At 32.7% G+C, this 16,858-nt stretch overlaps 2 protein-coding genes across 5 annotated transcripts in view; both read left to right on the top strand.

Moving 5' to 3' along the window:
• LOC110101899 overlaps positions 1 to 1,506 on the top strand; it is a 28,732-nt gene extending 27,226 nt beyond the window's left edge. Inside the window, exons 10-11 of the mRNA XM_020829995.2 lie at positions 1,139 to 1,203; positions 1,440 to 1,506. Coding sequence (XP_020685654.1) covers positions 1,139 to 1,203; positions 1,440 to 1,506 — 132 coding nt within the window. The remainder of the gene's footprint in view (positions 1 to 1,138; positions 1,204 to 1,439) is intronic.
• A 535-nt stretch (positions 1,507 to 2,041) lies between these two features.
• LOC110101868 (tRNA-specific adenosine deaminase TAD2-like) lies at positions 2,042 to 14,028 on the top strand. 4 transcript variants are annotated; one of them, XM_020829943.2, is made up of 5 exons: positions 2,042 to 2,495; positions 2,572 to 2,668; positions 9,872 to 9,975; positions 12,732 to 12,794; positions 13,643 to 14,028. In XM_020829943.2, the coding sequence occupies exons 1-5, from the start codon at positions 2,354 to 2,356 to the stop codon at positions 13,711 to 13,713; spliced, it is 477 nt and encodes a 158-aa protein (XP_020685602.1). In that variant the 5' UTR covers positions 2,042 to 2,353; the 3' UTR covers positions 13,714 to 14,028. The 4 variants fall into 4 exon arrangements, with proteins under 4 accessions (XP_020685602.1, XP_020685603.1, XP_020685604.1 ...); XM_020829944.2 differs by having other exon boundaries at positions 2,050 to 2,495; positions 9,875 to 9,975; XM_020829945.2 differs by lacking the exon at positions 12,732 to 12,794 and having other exon boundaries at positions 2,051 to 2,495.
• Positions 14,029 to 16,858: the final 2,830 nt, after the last annotated feature.

Raw genomic sequence — 16,858 nt, forward strand, 5'->3', positions numbered from 1 at the left:
TCGTTTTTCCTGAAATGTTAGTACACACAAGAGCAAATACAATTCTTCTAAAAAATGTTAGGAGATAACTACACATTTGAACAATAATGTTTGGAATCATCAAAACTTCATAAGTTGCAAAAATGTAAAGCATGCAAATAGCAACTATCTTAACAATCCCCTTGTAATTTAGCATCCAATCTTTGACTACATCTTTGATTGATTGAATAGCAAATAGTTCAAGTCTTGATATATCCCAATGTACATGAGAGTGCCCAAAAGCCAAAAGGAATCTACCTTTGTAGTTCTGAAATACTCCACCAATCCCTGCTTTATATGATTTAAGTAAAGATGCATCAACATTTACCTTTATCCAGTCGGGTGGAGGGGGATGCCAATGATTATCCAACAGCTTATGATGCTGATTAGCAACCCATTTACCAGATTTATAAGAAAATTTATTTGCTAGAATTGAAGCATAGCTGAGAGCTACGGACGTAATGAATAGTGGAGAGTCATCTTTTCCTTCGTGAACAAGTTTTTTTCTTCCCTTCCATGAAAAATATATTACATTACAAAACAAGTTGATTATCCAATAATTTGTTAGAGAAATTCATTTCAAGAAATCATCCAACGAACTGAATATATGAAATCCAAAACCCCACTTGTTATATTGTTGGAATATACATTCCAGCTTTTTTCATTTTATTATCACATGTTCAACGTCTTCTTGTATATTACAATTTCTTGGACAACCATTATGCATTTTCAATCTTCTATAACAAAGAAAATCTTACATTGGATAGCTTTATTGAATAATCTCCACCAAAATCCTTCAACCCGAGGGATTAGCTTTGCCTTTTCAAACCATGTCCAATAAGTAACCTGCTGAAATTTGTGAACTGCAGCTTCAAATGCCATAACTGATCCTCTATTCGAGAGGAGAATCGATCTCTCCCAAATCTCTAGACGTCGCTAGAGCCCAAAGAAAACCTATGAGATCTCAAATTTCAGCCAAATTCAAGATGCCCTAATCCTAGGAAAACCAACTATTTAATACATACAATCCAAAAGGAAATCTCTAAACAATCCTTACATTCAAATTTCCCTCATAACTCTTCTAAAAATCCTTCTCAAAAAGTTCCCTTGGACTCTGCAGTTTCTAGTGGTATACAGGAGAGGCGGAAGAGTTCACGGGACCGGCTGGGCTGGTCCAATGGACCGGTATAACACTTAAATGATTTGTTAATTTATATAACATGACTTTGTTTGGCAAGTTTAACAGTTGACATTTCTATGTAATGCTTTGTGGTGTCTTTTGTGATAAAAAGTGTTCCTTTTTTTTCTGTAAATCCAAATGGAAGGGATTTCTCCATTAATTTTTTTGGGTGAAATTGAACATTTAAATTCAAACAGTGTACATATTTTTTTTCTTTTCCCACATTTTATGTGACTTGCAGTGCTAGTGCAGCTACTGTTGCCAATGCTAGTGCAATAGTTGCTGGCAAACAGCTATTGTCTAGCTAATTGATTGGGTTTGTTGAGTGACGAGCATTTTCTAGACGTGGTTTATAAGTTCAGTATATGGGGTTCTTAGTATTTTATTGAAATGTACAGTTTTTCTTCTGTTTTTTTTGTGTGCCAAAGTTCATTTTCTCGTTTTTTCTTTTTTCTAGAGGGCTTTCTGTTCTGGTGTTGTTCATTCAAATATCTTTCCTTCATGTGTGACAAAAGGTGTCAATTTTACAATTTCGTAGATGTAATTTCTTTCAAGGCCTTTGATGCATCAAGGAAGACTTTTAGTTGGGAAATATCAGCCCAAACAACCCCCCATTAATTGATGTTGGCGCATGAGTAGTGCAGTCACAGAAGGGAACTAGGGATTTCCATATCAATCTGCTCGATTTGAAAACCAAATTCATCCAAGTTAAATCTTGGTTGTTTATTATAGAAGTCTAGTTAAAATTGCTCTTGATTTTACCATAAGAGTCCAAAAATTGCTCTACACCCCCTATATTCTTTTTGACTTGTAAGAAAGATTATGTTGCGGTGGGGGTCTATAATGTGATCTTATAATAACACCGGGAAGATAGATGTTCAACTCAAAAAGGAAGCAGTGATAGTGGCATCAAACATCTTTTATGATGATGAATGTCGAGTTTGCCGTTTGCTTTGATTCTTGCATGTGTTGATATAATTGTGTCATGATCTTTTCTATAGTTTTAATAAGTGTTATTTATGAATCAATTCAACAAACAGAAATGTCTTAGGATAATTATTTGTCTATATACATTGCATGTCTTCTTCTTGAATTCCTTTTGCAGAACCTTTTTCTCTTATTGCTTAATCGGATTAGGCAACCAGGCATGCAGAAATGGAAGCCATTGATATACTGATGGAGCAATGGCAGATGGAAGGGCTGGATTTCGAACAAGTTGCAAAGAGATTTTCCACATGTGATCTCTATGTGACATGTGAACCGTGTATAATGTGTGCAGCAGCATTGTCCATTATTGGTGAGTCTAGCGTATTTAATTACTCATCTGTTTTCTGATTAAGCATTTTTAGTTTAAATAACTTCTCATTTAATAGGTATTAGGGAAGTTTATTATGGTTGTGCTAATGATAAATTCGGAGGATGTGGTTCTATCTTGCCTTTGCATGAAGGCGCTTCGCTTGAATTTTCTAGGTATGTCTGCTAATTAACTTCTTAATTTTATCCTTATAACTGCCAAATCTATACTATTATTTGATTTTTATTTTGTTTTTTCATGGCTATGAGCTATATTTTTCATATAAACTGATTCAATCGTTGAATATTGACTCAATATATTTACTCATTCTTTGAATGATTTTAATGAAGAAAAAATAGTTCAGGAAATATTGAGCAAAGTTTGGTTAGAATGAGTTCTAAAATTCTTAATTTATTTTGATATGAGTGCAATACATTGATATACATTTATAGTCAATCAACTCTTCTATTAAACTTATCTTGAACTAAATTAAAGGGTTTTTAAATTCATCCTGATTAAATTTTTGGTTAAATATCACCATATAATTATTTTTTGATATTAAAATACTTGAATTGGCATGGTTGGACCTGTTGATTAATTTAAAATAAAAAGAAGAAGAAAGAGGAGGGAAATTGGAAATGAATGAATGCTGCTTCTAAAAGTAGTTTTCAACTGAACAGAAGAGTTGTTTCAAAAACGACACTTCCATTCGACATAATACACGAAATTGATCCATAAATATACAAGAAAATAGAGGAAGAGGGCTCATGCTTATTTCAGTTTTGAAGTCTTGTATCTCTTACACTTCTCCAACATCTGAAACTGTCCGATTCACGTGTGTCCAAGCGCGAGTGTGGCCTCCACCTTCTTCCCCACTATCGATCGAACACCAGTCTGCCTAGCCTCCCTTGTGCTTCCAAACCCGCCGATCGGCCTTTGCACCCTCGCCTCAAGCCTTTGCCTCCCTTGTGCCCTACCTACGACTGAGGCACTCCAACCCACGTACTGCAGCCCACATAAAACAACCCCTGTTTGCACACCAAAACTGTGACTAGGTTCTGCAGCTTTCTTCACATCGTTGTTCGCTCCGTATCCGTCCGAGCCCCTCTCACATGACTTGCTTCCCTCCGATCAGCCCTCAGCATGCGTGAATTTCTATTTGTGAGCCTTCTCTGTGTGAAGCTACCTTATTTATGCTTAAACTTGTGCCAAATTGCTTCTACCAACTACTTCGATGGAATAGTAGGCTTGCATGATTTATTTTTGCTGCTGATTTACAGACAATATTTAAAACTGTTTGTATTCTTCTCAATTCATATATTAATGACTGCCAATAACAAAAAACCATTTTTTTGTATGATTACTAAAACAATACAACAATCAAACATTTGCTAAATCCAAATCGAAGACTTCGCGCCGTTGATTTTAAATCCGGTCGGAATAATTTTAAATTTGAGACCTCGCACCGTTGATTTTAAATCTGGTCAAGAAAAATTTCAAATGAAGCCCTCGTGCCGTCGATCTTAGATCCGGTTGAGACGAAATTGAAGACCTTGCATCGTACGCCTTAGGTCCGGCCGGGAAGAAATTATAGGCAAGTGTTATCCCGACCTGCCCGCGAGGGGAGGGGACGGTGGGAGGATGCCAAAATTCCTCGGGCGACTAGGGAATTTCTCTATTGGAGCAATTGGGGAGCAATTTGTATTTTTATTAATCAATTGATTAAATTTTAATAAAAAATAATTAATGAAGATTAATTAATCAAAAGTAATTAGTAAATTGAAATTAATTAAAAATAATTAATTAATTTTGTTTTTTATTAAAATTAATTAATTAGAATTAACTAGTTAACTTTAATGAATTGGTTAATTAATTAATCTGAAAGAAAAATTAATCAATTTGTTAATTAAAAGTTCGAGAGCAAAAAAATAAAATTCAAGAGCGATAAAATTTTAAATAATTAATTGGTTAATTAAATAAATTAATCAGTTAATTATTTAATGTGGAGAGCCATTTTAATAGGTGAGGGTTTTGTTTAAATAATATAAAAAAGCAAAAAAAGATCAATTTCCATTAGTCAACATGTGCTACGCTAAGTTACAAACAGAAGGTAGAATATACTAATGAAAGTAGAATATGCTACTGGTAAAATAATTACTGGTAAAGTCTAAGACACTGAAAAGAAAAAGAACAAAGTGTTATTGTTACACAACAACTACTAACCGTATATGTTGAGCTAGTAAACAATTGAAAATTACAGTTTAGTGTCAAGCTAACAAACAATTGCTGTCCACTCAAACAAACAAACAAAATTAACGAGCATATTAATTTAAGGGATTAGGTTATAAGATCCACATTTAGACAACTTCCAAAGGGAAGCTATAATACCTACATAAATAATTAAATCATTGAACAGTCTTACTATGGAGCTAGGTTGTAAAACTCGCTAACAGGCAACTCCTATATAGAGTCGTAAGTCTCACTCTAAATTAAACCTATAGACAACTTCTAAGGGAGTCGTAAGACCTTTTAACCAAAAATAATTTGGGCAGCTTAGCCTGTAGGGCTAGGTTGTAAAACCTACTACCGGACAACTTCTAAGTGAAGTCGTAAGTCCCACATTTTAGAAAAATTATTAAATAAATTGTAATAACCCTAAAAGACTAAAACCCAAACAATCAAATTCAAATTAATAGGTAGCGTAGCCTATAGGACTAGGTTGCATGAACCACCAGTGGGCTACTTCTAATAGAAGCCATAAGACCCACTTTTTAGGCCACTTTTAATGAAAGCCGTTAGTCCCGACCTAAATTCAAATACCCAGACTACTTATAAAAGAAGTTGTAAGACTGCTTCAATTCAAATTTCTGGGTAACTTCTAAACAAAGTTACAAATCCCAAACCAATACTAACTTTTGGGTATTCTAATAGATGTAAACCACAAAATCCAATAAAACTAAAAAATCACATATAACCGTTACCTAAGTTCACATGGGATCCCTGAATGGATGCAACTCATGACTGCTAATCAAATTCTCTGGACACTACGATTAATGATTGTTAGTATTGGTAGATTGAAACCTAAGGTATACCTGGGATGATAGAACCATGAGATCTTGATCGGGTTTACTTTCATTTTTCCCTACAATTGAGACTAAAACACCTGAAATTTATTCCCCTTATTTGAGAGTTCTCTCTTACCTATTAAGAGGAGTAATTAACTATGAGTGCTTGCACTCATGAGAAATAAGGACCCAAATCCAGACACTACCATCAGGGAAAATCTAGTTAAGTACAATATGACTTAAAAAGAAATAGAATCCTATGTCTGCAAATGAGATTCATGCCGACGTGCTGTTTTTCTTTAGCCAACAGGACCTGATACACTTTTGGTGCCATTTTATATTTCTAATGGTAATTTATATTTTGCTTCAAAACCTTATACTTTTTATTATTATAAATACTTTAAAGATAAAATTAGGTATGCTGGCATGTAAAACGAAAAATTCAAGTAAAATGAAGCTAAGGAGATATAAAATTTCCTGTTTAGTTCGATTTTCTTTTAGTAAGCCTTTGAACTTTGAAAGGAAATATAATTTCCAGCTGTTTTTTTTATTGGCAAAACAATAACCTTTTTAAGAAAGTAGAACGTTGAAATAAATTCAAATGATTTGTTGATCTAAGATTTTTCTTTTTAAAATCTTTTATTTTCTTTCCATCAAATTCTCTTGGCCTTTTAGTTAGTTCACTATTCCTTATAACATTTATGCCCCTCTTTTTCTATGAAGAATGGCATTGTAGAAAAGTTACTCTTTTTTATGGTTTATTCTTTAGGATTTTGTGAGTATAGGGTGCAATGAGCTGACCTAAAAAATATCATCATATTGCTTTTGCGTCTCTTGCAAATGACATTTGTGCTTGGACGTGCCTCTCCCAATTGGCATCCCTAATGTTTTGGAGTGCATGAGCGCATTCATCTCGTTCGGCTTCCAGAATGTGTCTTGCATGTGTACTGCATGGTAGTTTCTCGTGTGACCTTTAACATGCCTCTTCCCCATGTGTCCTCTCCTTGAGGTTGCTTCGGGAGCTTGATCTAGGGCCTATTGCTGGGACCATAGGTTATCTTTGATGTCGTCACCTCCTCATGGCGTCAACATCTTGTTGCTCTTGGTCGCTTCAATTCTTTAGGTAGCCCGTAATGTTGTCTAATTCTATTTTCTTGCCAGTTTCTTTCTCTCGGTCTTGTTATCATTCTCGGTCTCTTCCATTGGTCACTAATGGGGTATCTTGAGAATCTCTATTTCATCAGTCTCTTCAGATCCCTTCTCCCTCAATTTTATCTTCAAAGATTTTGGTTGTTCCCGAGTGAGTTCACTACTCCCTCCCCACGAGGTATGACTCTCTGAAGGCTTCTCTAGTATCCCGCACAATGGTTGCGCCTTCACTACAACTATTATGCTCTTTTGCAAATACTATTCATGTTTCAAAAGTTGCTGGCACACCACTCTCTATCCAACAACTCTCCATTTTTATTTCAACAGAATTCAACAACCCAATAACACAAACAACCTTCTTCCATTCAAGGCAAACATGCGCTCTTTTTTTATGAGGATATTTCTACATTGACTTGGCCTCTTGCTCTCTCAATTATTGACAAATTTTCAATGGGTCATCCAAAAAATGAGGTAATTTGCGAGATCTTGTCTATTGGACTCTTTGTCATCATTAGACAAGGTACATACTATATTAGTGGTATCCCAATCATGCTTAAATGATCTCCCTATTTTGATTGCTCTATGAAACCCCCTTTCACCTCTATTTGGATCTCATTTGTCATGACTCATGACACAACCCGTAGACTCGAATTAACGAGGTGGAAATTGAGAGTCGGATGGTTAATTCATTTTCTACAATTACACATAACAATAATGACTAACATTTTACAAACACTGAAGAGCCAATAACAAGTTATATAGTTGTTCATGAACACAAACCAAATTTTTTCTTGTTATCATTCGAGCACCTTCTCCTATATACAAATTTCTTTATTTTAGCCAATTTTACTTATCATGAGACTTATCTAAAAAATTTAGTTTAACAGTTTGAGTTTACATGATAAACTTAGTAAATAATCACCAAGCTTATAAAATAAAATATGCATGTTCCTTTGCCTTTCTTTCACAATTAATATATGCAAAATCTTTTATATATAATTACATAACTTATTTCATTTCCATTTAACTTTTATTTCTTTTCAAGTTCAATTAGTACATAAGCACCGTCTAAATGTACCAATAAATGTACAACAATTTTCTTTTCCATTTAACTTGCATGTGTAGATTGCTTTCTTAGCCAGTATCATACGAGATTGAACTACTGTAATTTGCATGCATGGACTTTTTCCTTTTCCTTTTAATACTTTCCATTTGTATGTTATAATTTCCTTATTCGTTTCATGAATGTTTAAACATATGCATCATTCACATATACATATTTATGCTTATATTACTTTATAACTTTAATGTCTAGCTTTCATCATTATGAATATGATAACTTTTAATCATAATGTTTAATTAATTAAAAAAAAATACTGTATTTAAGATTTGAAATAAAATAAAATAATGTAAATAACAATAATTACCTACTTTATTCTCTTTCACATTCAAATCATTTCAAATCTTCAATTATCTGAATTATACCTCCAATACTCATCTCAATATGAAAATATTTCACTGTTCAAATATCACTTAATTTCATTAATTATCATTGAATAGTTTTACAAAAATTAAATGTCTTCATAACAACATTGAATTTATTTGACTGCACTAAGGGTAATTTCAAATACATGGAACATCATCTCATAATATATAACATTGCACGCTTCTTATTTCTCAAACTCTTATCTCCAATTACATTGCACATATAATTCCTAAGCACATATAATTTCCTAAAGAAGATTGAAAATTTCAATTATCTCATTTGGATTATTTCCTTACCTTAAATTTGCTTCTTCCTTGTTGAAATCAACTTTCACCAAATTAATTTCCTTCCTATAAAAAATTGCATAATGTTGCGTTCCATAAAAGAATAAATTTTATTTATTTTATTCTCTAAATTTAAACAAGAAATAGGAAATCAAAATCACTTACAAAGAAGAAATTTCCAACACAAATTCTTCCAAATTCCTTCCTATGCGCTCAATTGAAACATAACCTTTTAAATTTAAATCTCAGAAACATATATTAACAAAATGAGGAAATGCGCAAACTTACCTTCCTTCTCCTTCCTCTTCCTCTCGGCTGGCCTCTATTCGCTTTTTTGTTCGTTTGGCTTAATTTGATAAGTGAAACGAAGATATCTCGCTCGAGGAGTCGCTCTTTTTCACTCCCTCACGCAATTATCCACTTAAAACAGCAATTCGAACTCCTTCGAAACCCCCCGTGCATGTGCGCGGCCAGCCCATGGCGTGATTCTGCTTGCATTTCCACTTGCAGCGTTTCTCCTTGACTTTGACTATGCTACTTTAACCTGAGTACGTTATTACCCTTGGCTCCTATTTTTGGGAAGCTTTTACGGGTTGATGTTGCGGCAGTACGTTTTGCTATGATTTCTGTGGCCATAGACTTGGTAGAATTGGATGTTACTACCCTCTTTCATATGGGAGCTGTGTTGAGTCCTACTCAGTTGGATACTAGCAGAAGGTGGAATTTGAAAACATCCCACCAAGCTACTTATCTTGTCAGATTTTTATGCATAAATTCTTTGAATGTTTTAAGGCTCATCTTGAGCTAAGGAATCCTAAATTTCAGAAATAGGACCTTCCATCTAATGTTCAGAAAGATCCACTACCCTTTTGTAGAAGATCTATCCTCATCGATTTACATTTGCTCTCAACCTTAGAGCCATATTCAATATTTTTCTTGTAGAGATAGTGTCTGGTGTTCTTGCCACTACTAACCCTTTGATGCTTCATCTATTGATATTATCTTCAAGAATATTCCTCAAGTTCTTGAAGCACTTCAATTTTATCTTACATCTGATCATAATGATGACTATTTATCTCAACAAAATTTTGACTTTGATGGGAGCATTCAGAGTGCCGACTTTCTCATAGATAATAAGAGATTTCATATTCTTTGTATTGGTGAACCTTTTGTAGCGCAAATTTGTGCAATATATTTTGCAAAATTGAAAGTGCAATCAATAAATAGTTGACTTATTTATTTATTTCCTTAACAAAGAATTACTATTTTAGTTTGCCTTTCCTCTGTCCTCAATATGGAGAAATTTTCATGTAACCTAACAGCCGCATCTAGAGACTTAAAAATTGCACGCTATCGTGATCTTGACCTTGTTAACCTAGTCTCTTGGTCTGATAGCAGCTCCTCTTCTAAAGCACGGGCCTTCAAATGCACTGGAGGGATCCTTTCAGCAGAAGCTGTAGCTCTTCTACGTAGTTTTTATGAACAAGGGAATCCTAATGGTATGTTGTTCATTTAGCTGAATTTACTTTATTCATAAAATAATTAAATTGTTCATCGAGGAAAATATTGAAACATATAGTTTGAACAGTGTGTCTAGCTAATTTTGAACATTACTTTTATTTTATTTTTTATTATGAAGCAGCTTGAAGAAAATTAGTTTAGTCGGCCATTATATTAAGGAAAATTGCACTAAGTGAACATAATTAGGTATTCTGCATTCTAGGAGAATTTGTCAATTTTCTGATCATAATGTTTCAGTACACTGCTATTCTGACATCATTCTATTTTACAATGATGGCTATGAGGCTGGTTGGTTTGAAGTATTTTGAGTGTGAGATAAAAGGAATGTGAAAATTTTGAAAATTTAGGTGCTTAGTTGGATGAAAAACAAAATCAAGTAATTTACTGATGTATTTGGAATTCCTCTTTCGAAGGTGTTTGATTTGTTGAAAAAAGGAATGTTGTGTTAAAAGAATGCAATGTATTTGAAATATATTGAGTTATTTGGATAAGTGTAAAATAAATATAAGTGGTTATTTTTTGTTTGGCTTGAAATAAAATGAATGTAGTGTAAAGCTCAACGATGTGGTGGCCTATGGCTTGTGATTGTCGGCGGTGCTGGTGAGGACTACAGATTGAGAGCAGCAGCAGGTAACAGGCGACAGTGCAGCCATGTTAGGTGGTAATGCTAGATATAATAGCATAGAATTCATAGTTTTTTTGAAAATTAGCTGAATTTAAAGATTTTTAAATACACCAAAATTATACTAGATGATTAATTTCAAATACTTCAAAATATTATATTACTTTTTGTATACATAAAACCAAACATCAATATTTTTAGAATCCCTGCATTTGGAATACTTTACACCCATTTTACTTTAAATCAAATATCACCTTAGTTGATTTTTGGTGTATTCTAAAATCTCCCATTTAAGATGATTTTCAAATACACCTTGTCACCTCACCCATTTGTGACCACCACTACTCTTTGTCGGCCGTGCACAACTAATTGTCGTTGCCAACCTCCATCACCCACTGCCATCCACTGTTTTCATCCACTAGCGCCTATTCCGGTCGTATTTCTAAAATGTATGTACTTGAGATGCATCATTAAAAAAATTCATTATCTTTGATTTACATCTGATCAAATAATTTATATATTTTAAAATACATGTATTTATTTTACATTGAAATTTAAAACTCCTATAATTTCATATTATTTTAGCCAAATAATCCTATGTGAATTCTTTGCTCTTATTTTTTAAGATCTTATAGCCGGATAGAAATTCACTTTTAAGGTTAAACTCTAGATAATTCTGTAACTTTCTTCCTTTTAGCGTCATAGTTGCAAAATGTAGAAACATGGATGTCATGTTACCATCCCTCTCACTATTCTATGATGACAATTTTGCTGAATATTTTTGAGTTGATCATAGTTTAACTCAAATTGTCCGCAATCATATGTTTAGAGCATGCACTTTTGAAAATATCATGCCCATTGCTTCTCGTGAAGAAAATTGTGATGACCTAGTCTGAAGTCTCGAATTAAAGAGACGGGAACAGATGGTCGGATGGTTAGTAAAATTTTTTCTTACTCAAGATTTCTAAGAATAACTATTTCTAATATATTGAAAAAGTTGCTAAAATATCATATTTATTTTTAAAATAAAATATCTTATAATAAAATATCAATACATTTCTCTTGGTTCATCACATCTACTATGCATGTTCTTTTCTCTTTTACTCATTTAAATTCTTAAAATGATTCTTGTGTATGTTTGTAAATATTGAGGTGAGTCATAAATTAACTCAGGGAGCAAATCATTCTTCTAAATTATAATAATACAAAATATTTAGAAAAATATGCATGCTTACTGTAAAATATAAATTAATTTTATTTAATTATATTTTTATTTGAAAATGACTATCTATCATATCTTATGCATATATATAACTCATATATCATCTTTAGCATTTTCTGTAATTAATATAATCATCACAGGAGACATCATCTAAATATTATCAATTAATGTATTTCCATTATCATTTGCGTTTCCATGACATTTTTCAAAATCTTTTCCATTTTATTTTGCTTGTGCATGTATATTATGTCCCCTTGCCAGTATTGTAAGGGGATGTATTTCATCAAGCAGCATGTACATATAAGTATTTCTATCTAGTTATTTCATTCATAGATCATTCAAAAACTTTCTATGATATATGTAATGAAATATCATGCTAACTATCACTATTTTCAATTGAAATAGAAAAAGATTAATTGTAGTTGAGTCAATAAAATGGTTTTAGAGAAAACAATATAATTACCATCAAGTAGAAATGAGTACCCACCATAAATTTAGTTGACTAGCTTTTTGTCCCTTTTTAATCCTTTTTTTACTCTCACAGTTTAGCACCTATAATCATGCATAATTTTGTAAGATTATCCTAATTTATACATCTAGTAATATCTCTTTCTCTAAGATCATAAATCAATTACTACTATTTGTCTAAAATAAAATTTCTTGTTATGTTATTTTAAAATAAATTTTTATTCTTTAAATTATATGTACATATTCTTTCATTTAAAAATTATCATAATTAATTAGTTTTTATTATTCATATATATATATATTCATTAATTTATTTTGTCGTAAGTTTAATTGAAGTCTTAGTTTTAAAATTATCATTTAAATCTCTTTCTCTTTCTCTCGGTCTCTTGCTGAGTACCCCTCTTTCTCATGCTAATTTATAGGAGCGAAGCCCCTTTCCTCTTGTGGTAGTGACTGGTACCCCAAGCGATGGAATGAGCTCATAGGTCCCCTTCATCCCCTTCGTCTTCTTTGTTTTCAAGCAACAAAACCAACAGCCATCGATCTTGATTTTTACAAAAAAAATGTCAGACAAAAATATGCAAATTTATCAACTTGCATGGCCGTCAATCTTCTCTTAATAAATTTATCTCCATAATCAATTCCTACCATTAGGTGCCATTTTGAAAATAGCTGATCAGTATTTTTTTTTTCATGGGTTGAAATATTTTTCCTCTCTTAAACAAAGAGAAAGGGTAAATAAGTCAAAAAATTCTACAGGGGATTCTTCGTCAAATCTCATGAAAGGACCATTTCATTCCCATTTTGATTCCATGGTTAGCTGGTGGAAAAGTGGAGCATTGTTTTTGTGTAATTTTTAGTTTCATTTGGGACCATTTTCTTACCATTTTTTAAAATAGTTTTATAATATAATATTTTAAAAGCACAAAAAAAATACTAACAAAAAATTTGTCCCAAACGAAACCTTAAAGATCTCAACAAAATTTTTGACAGATAGTTTGCACCTTTCTTAAATAAATGTTAGATCTCATACAATACTCAGTTCTTGTGTGATCGTATTAAATTGGAATGTTTTTGCTTATTCTTCAAGCCTTTCTGAATGGTGGTGTCATTTGTTTTCTGCTCTGGTGCTACTGTGAAGAAACTCTGGATCACTTTTATTTAAATATACTTTTTGATACAAGAGCAAGTATTATAAGTGAGATTTTCATCATTTTGTTTTTCAATATCTACTTTATATCATTCACAAAATCTAAAGGAATGTCTGAGTCCTGTCTATGGCATGTTTTGCATATCTTAACAAATCTTAATATTTACTTTCTTTTGTCTGCAGCTCCAAAGCCCCATAGGCCAGTTCGAGCCTCTCAGTTCCAGCTGGGAATTGGTTCTTCTGTAGATCACTAGCTTCATATCAATGTTTTATGACTGGTAATTCTAATCTATATGAGAAAATTTCTTTGAGCCAAGCAGTTTCCCTATTCATTTCATGATGTATAATCTTCATATAATTAGGTATTACTGTCCCTTTAAAGCAGATATTGGTTCTCATCAGATCTTTTGATAGCAAGGACTGCATGTTTGAACTTGTTAAACAAAACTCGCAGTTTTTGCTAGTTAAAATAGTAATGATGTGGCTCATCTTGATTTGTTGGTTGAGAGCTTTGACTATCAATTAAGAGGTCTTGAATTTGAGTGGTGTTCTGTGCGAATTTGTCTTAATTGGCCTAAATGTTATTGGTATTTGAATAAATTTATGTCTATTTTTCTTGTTTCTCTGCCCGTTAAGATACAATATTTTAATGCATATCAAAACTAGTTAGAGAAGAATGAATTATCATACAGAATCTAAGTTATTCGATTTTCAGATTAGTTGAATATTATGATTTATTGAAAAAGAACAAATATATTAGCTATATAATATATTTTTATAACGTTACAGACCACAAAACAAATGAATCGGAAATCAACTTGCGCTCATTGCAATATTCAAATTTCAGCTAACTAAAATTTATGAGGAATGATAAATTATCGTTCGTATAACTGAATTCCTAATGCCAACACAAACTCTTTGCTGGAAATTTCATGTAGAAATTTTATAGCCGGCTTTAAGAAAATTATTATTATGATCAGTGAAAAAAAGGGAATAGATCTAAGAGATTCACAGTTTCATGAAGTCCATCTCCCTCCGCTTGCTCGGAGAAGACATCAGACCCTCTTTATACAGTACAGAATATGCCAAGAAGAAAAACCAGAGGGAGGAGAAGAGATAGCGTCGCAAGCCGGAGAATAGAAAGGGATCGGACAAAGTGCAAGAGGACAATTCCAATAAAATAACATGTTAAATTGTTCTGCAACCATATCTATCTCGCACTCTGTTATTTCATCGCCACTGAAAAGATTCCGCGCATGATCGCTGTGGAGAATGCGGGTTTTGACGGGGAAGAAGACACTTGTTCGCGCGAAGGAACGTAAGACGATGGAGGTGGATAGAGATTTTTGACGGAATTTAAACGGAATGTTAGAATTGATTAAAAGAAGAATTTTAGATGGTATATTAGTAAATATAATAATTTGAGTGTTGAATATATATTTATAATATTTTGAAGTGTTATGTATGTAAAAATCCCTTCTTTATAATGCAATCTTTTTTTCAGCCAATCAAATAGCTCCTAAATGCAGTGAAATAATTGAAGTGTTTCGATATTAATTAACTATGACCAATAATATACAACAATTTATATGTTCATGAACTTTATCTTGATAGTGATTGATTTGTAAATATAACCAGTTCTTTCATTAAACTAGGTGGAATTTCTAAAAAAAAAAAAATTCTTTATAGTCTTATAGATTATGTAGTGTATCATATAAACTCCATAATCTCAACTAAAAATGCAACAAGGTACACTCATTAGACTACATGTGATGTGATAAGATATTACATAATTTTTTTTTATTAAAATTACAAATAATTTATCTCAAGGTAGACTTGTAAACCCCATCCTCCTGACCCACCCATGGCCCCTTCCAATGAGTTTTAGAGAGGAAAAGATCTTGCCTATTGTCAAATAACTCATTGTTGCTTAGAAGGTTTTCATTAGAATGTACGAGTGGTCAAATGTCATACAATATCATAATTTATGTTGATACTGAGATCTCACATATCATCGAATATGCTTTGTTTCAATTCATTAAAAATATATAAGTTCTACATTAGCCCATGATATAAAGAATTTTTCATCCTCTCCAATGGCATGTTAGGGCTTATTTAGACTACTTGGAAATAATCCTTCCTTTTTAGCTTGTTGTATGTTGAAGGTGTTTCTCTACTATATTGATCAAACAATTTCATCAAACACGACAATTATTGAGCCCGAAATTTTTGAATAACACTAGTTTTACTCTCTTATTAAGTAACATAAAACATTGTGTTGAAAAAAAAAAAAAAAAGAAGAAGAGAATCCCCTTCAATGATAACCTACTCAATATATTTAATAGATATTCAAAAGACTTTTCTCATCTTCAACCAAACCAACATCTTAGTAAAAATAAAATTTTGTTTATTATGATTTAGTAGAACATATCTATAAGGGGATATAAACCTAACTTCCATACATTATCCCTCCACTACCCTCCTTGATACTTTCTTCATGTTTGTATTCTTGAATTATTTGTCTCCACTAAATAGTTTTCTATCATGTTTGTATTCTTGAATTATTTGTCTCCACTAAATAGTTTTCTAATAGCACATTCCATGTGCTTGTCTTGTTGAATTCCTCAAAGGAAAATTCTCCAAATTCCAACTTAATGAGGAAAAAATTTGCAATCCTATACTGAATAGAATAGAGTATCCTTCATTTTCATTATCATTAACCAATGTCAATAAAATTTAATCAATTAAGGCCCCAAGAATTGCAGTTTAAGAGATTTTTTAAAATAGACTAAAAGGAAATCTCTTAGCCTCACCGATGAGATTATTAACCTTAAATTGTCTTATCCCTTTCACCATTATCTCCAGTTCTATATATAATCTCTACGCATATATGATCAATTTGCATACATAATTGTTGCGGATTAAAATATACGCGGCGATAGAGTTAGAAAACTTCCGTCTCAGCGTTGTACGTATATTTAGCACACAAACAGAGGAGAAATAATAACATTAGGATTTTTACGTGGAAAACCCTGGAAAGGGAAAAAATCACGGGGCTACGCCCAGTTAAAACAATTCCACTAGTGTTTGCTTGAGGTACAAGAGGCTGATTCGTCCTTAAAATTTAGGACGATCAGATTACAATGCTTCACTTCCGGATTGAAATCCAATTACAAATAAGTTGTGTATTTGAGTTGAATTCAGAGTCACTTAGAATTTCGGCGCACTTGGAAATTGGGCAGAGTTTCGGCGTCACTTTGGCGTCGGGCAGAATTCCGGCGTCACTTGGGCAGAATTCCGGCTTCACTTGGGCATCGGGCAAAATTCCGGAGTCACTCGGGCAGAATTCCGGCGGTGGTCGAGGAGTTTCTTCCCTCATATCCTTCTCTTCTTCTTCTT

This window comes from Dendrobium catenatum, unplaced genomic scaffold (genome assembly GCF_001605985.2).
Source record: "Dendrobium catenatum unplaced genomic scaffold, ASM160598v2 fragScaff_scaffold_974, whole genome shotgun sequence".
In the NCBI taxonomy this organism is placed as follows: domain Eukaryota; kingdom Viridiplantae; phylum Streptophyta; class Magnoliopsida; order Asparagales; family Orchidaceae; genus Dendrobium; species Dendrobium catenatum.

What these genes read in the sequence shown, in the direction of transcription:
- LOC110101868 (XM_020829943.2), top strand. Translation starts at nt 2,354, where the DNA reads ATGGAAGCCATTGATATACTGATGGAGCAATGGCAGATGGAAGGGCTG. An exon ending in AGCAGCATTGTCCATTATTG is followed by an intron (nt 2,496 to 2,571) that starts GTGAGTCTAGCG and finishes CTCATTTAATAG; the next exon opens with GTATTAGGGAAGTTTATTAT. An exon ending in GCGATGGAATGAGCTCATAG is followed by an intron (nt 12,795 to 13,642) that starts GTCCCCTTCATC and finishes TTTTGTCTGCAG; the next exon opens with CTCCAAAGCCCCATAGGCCA.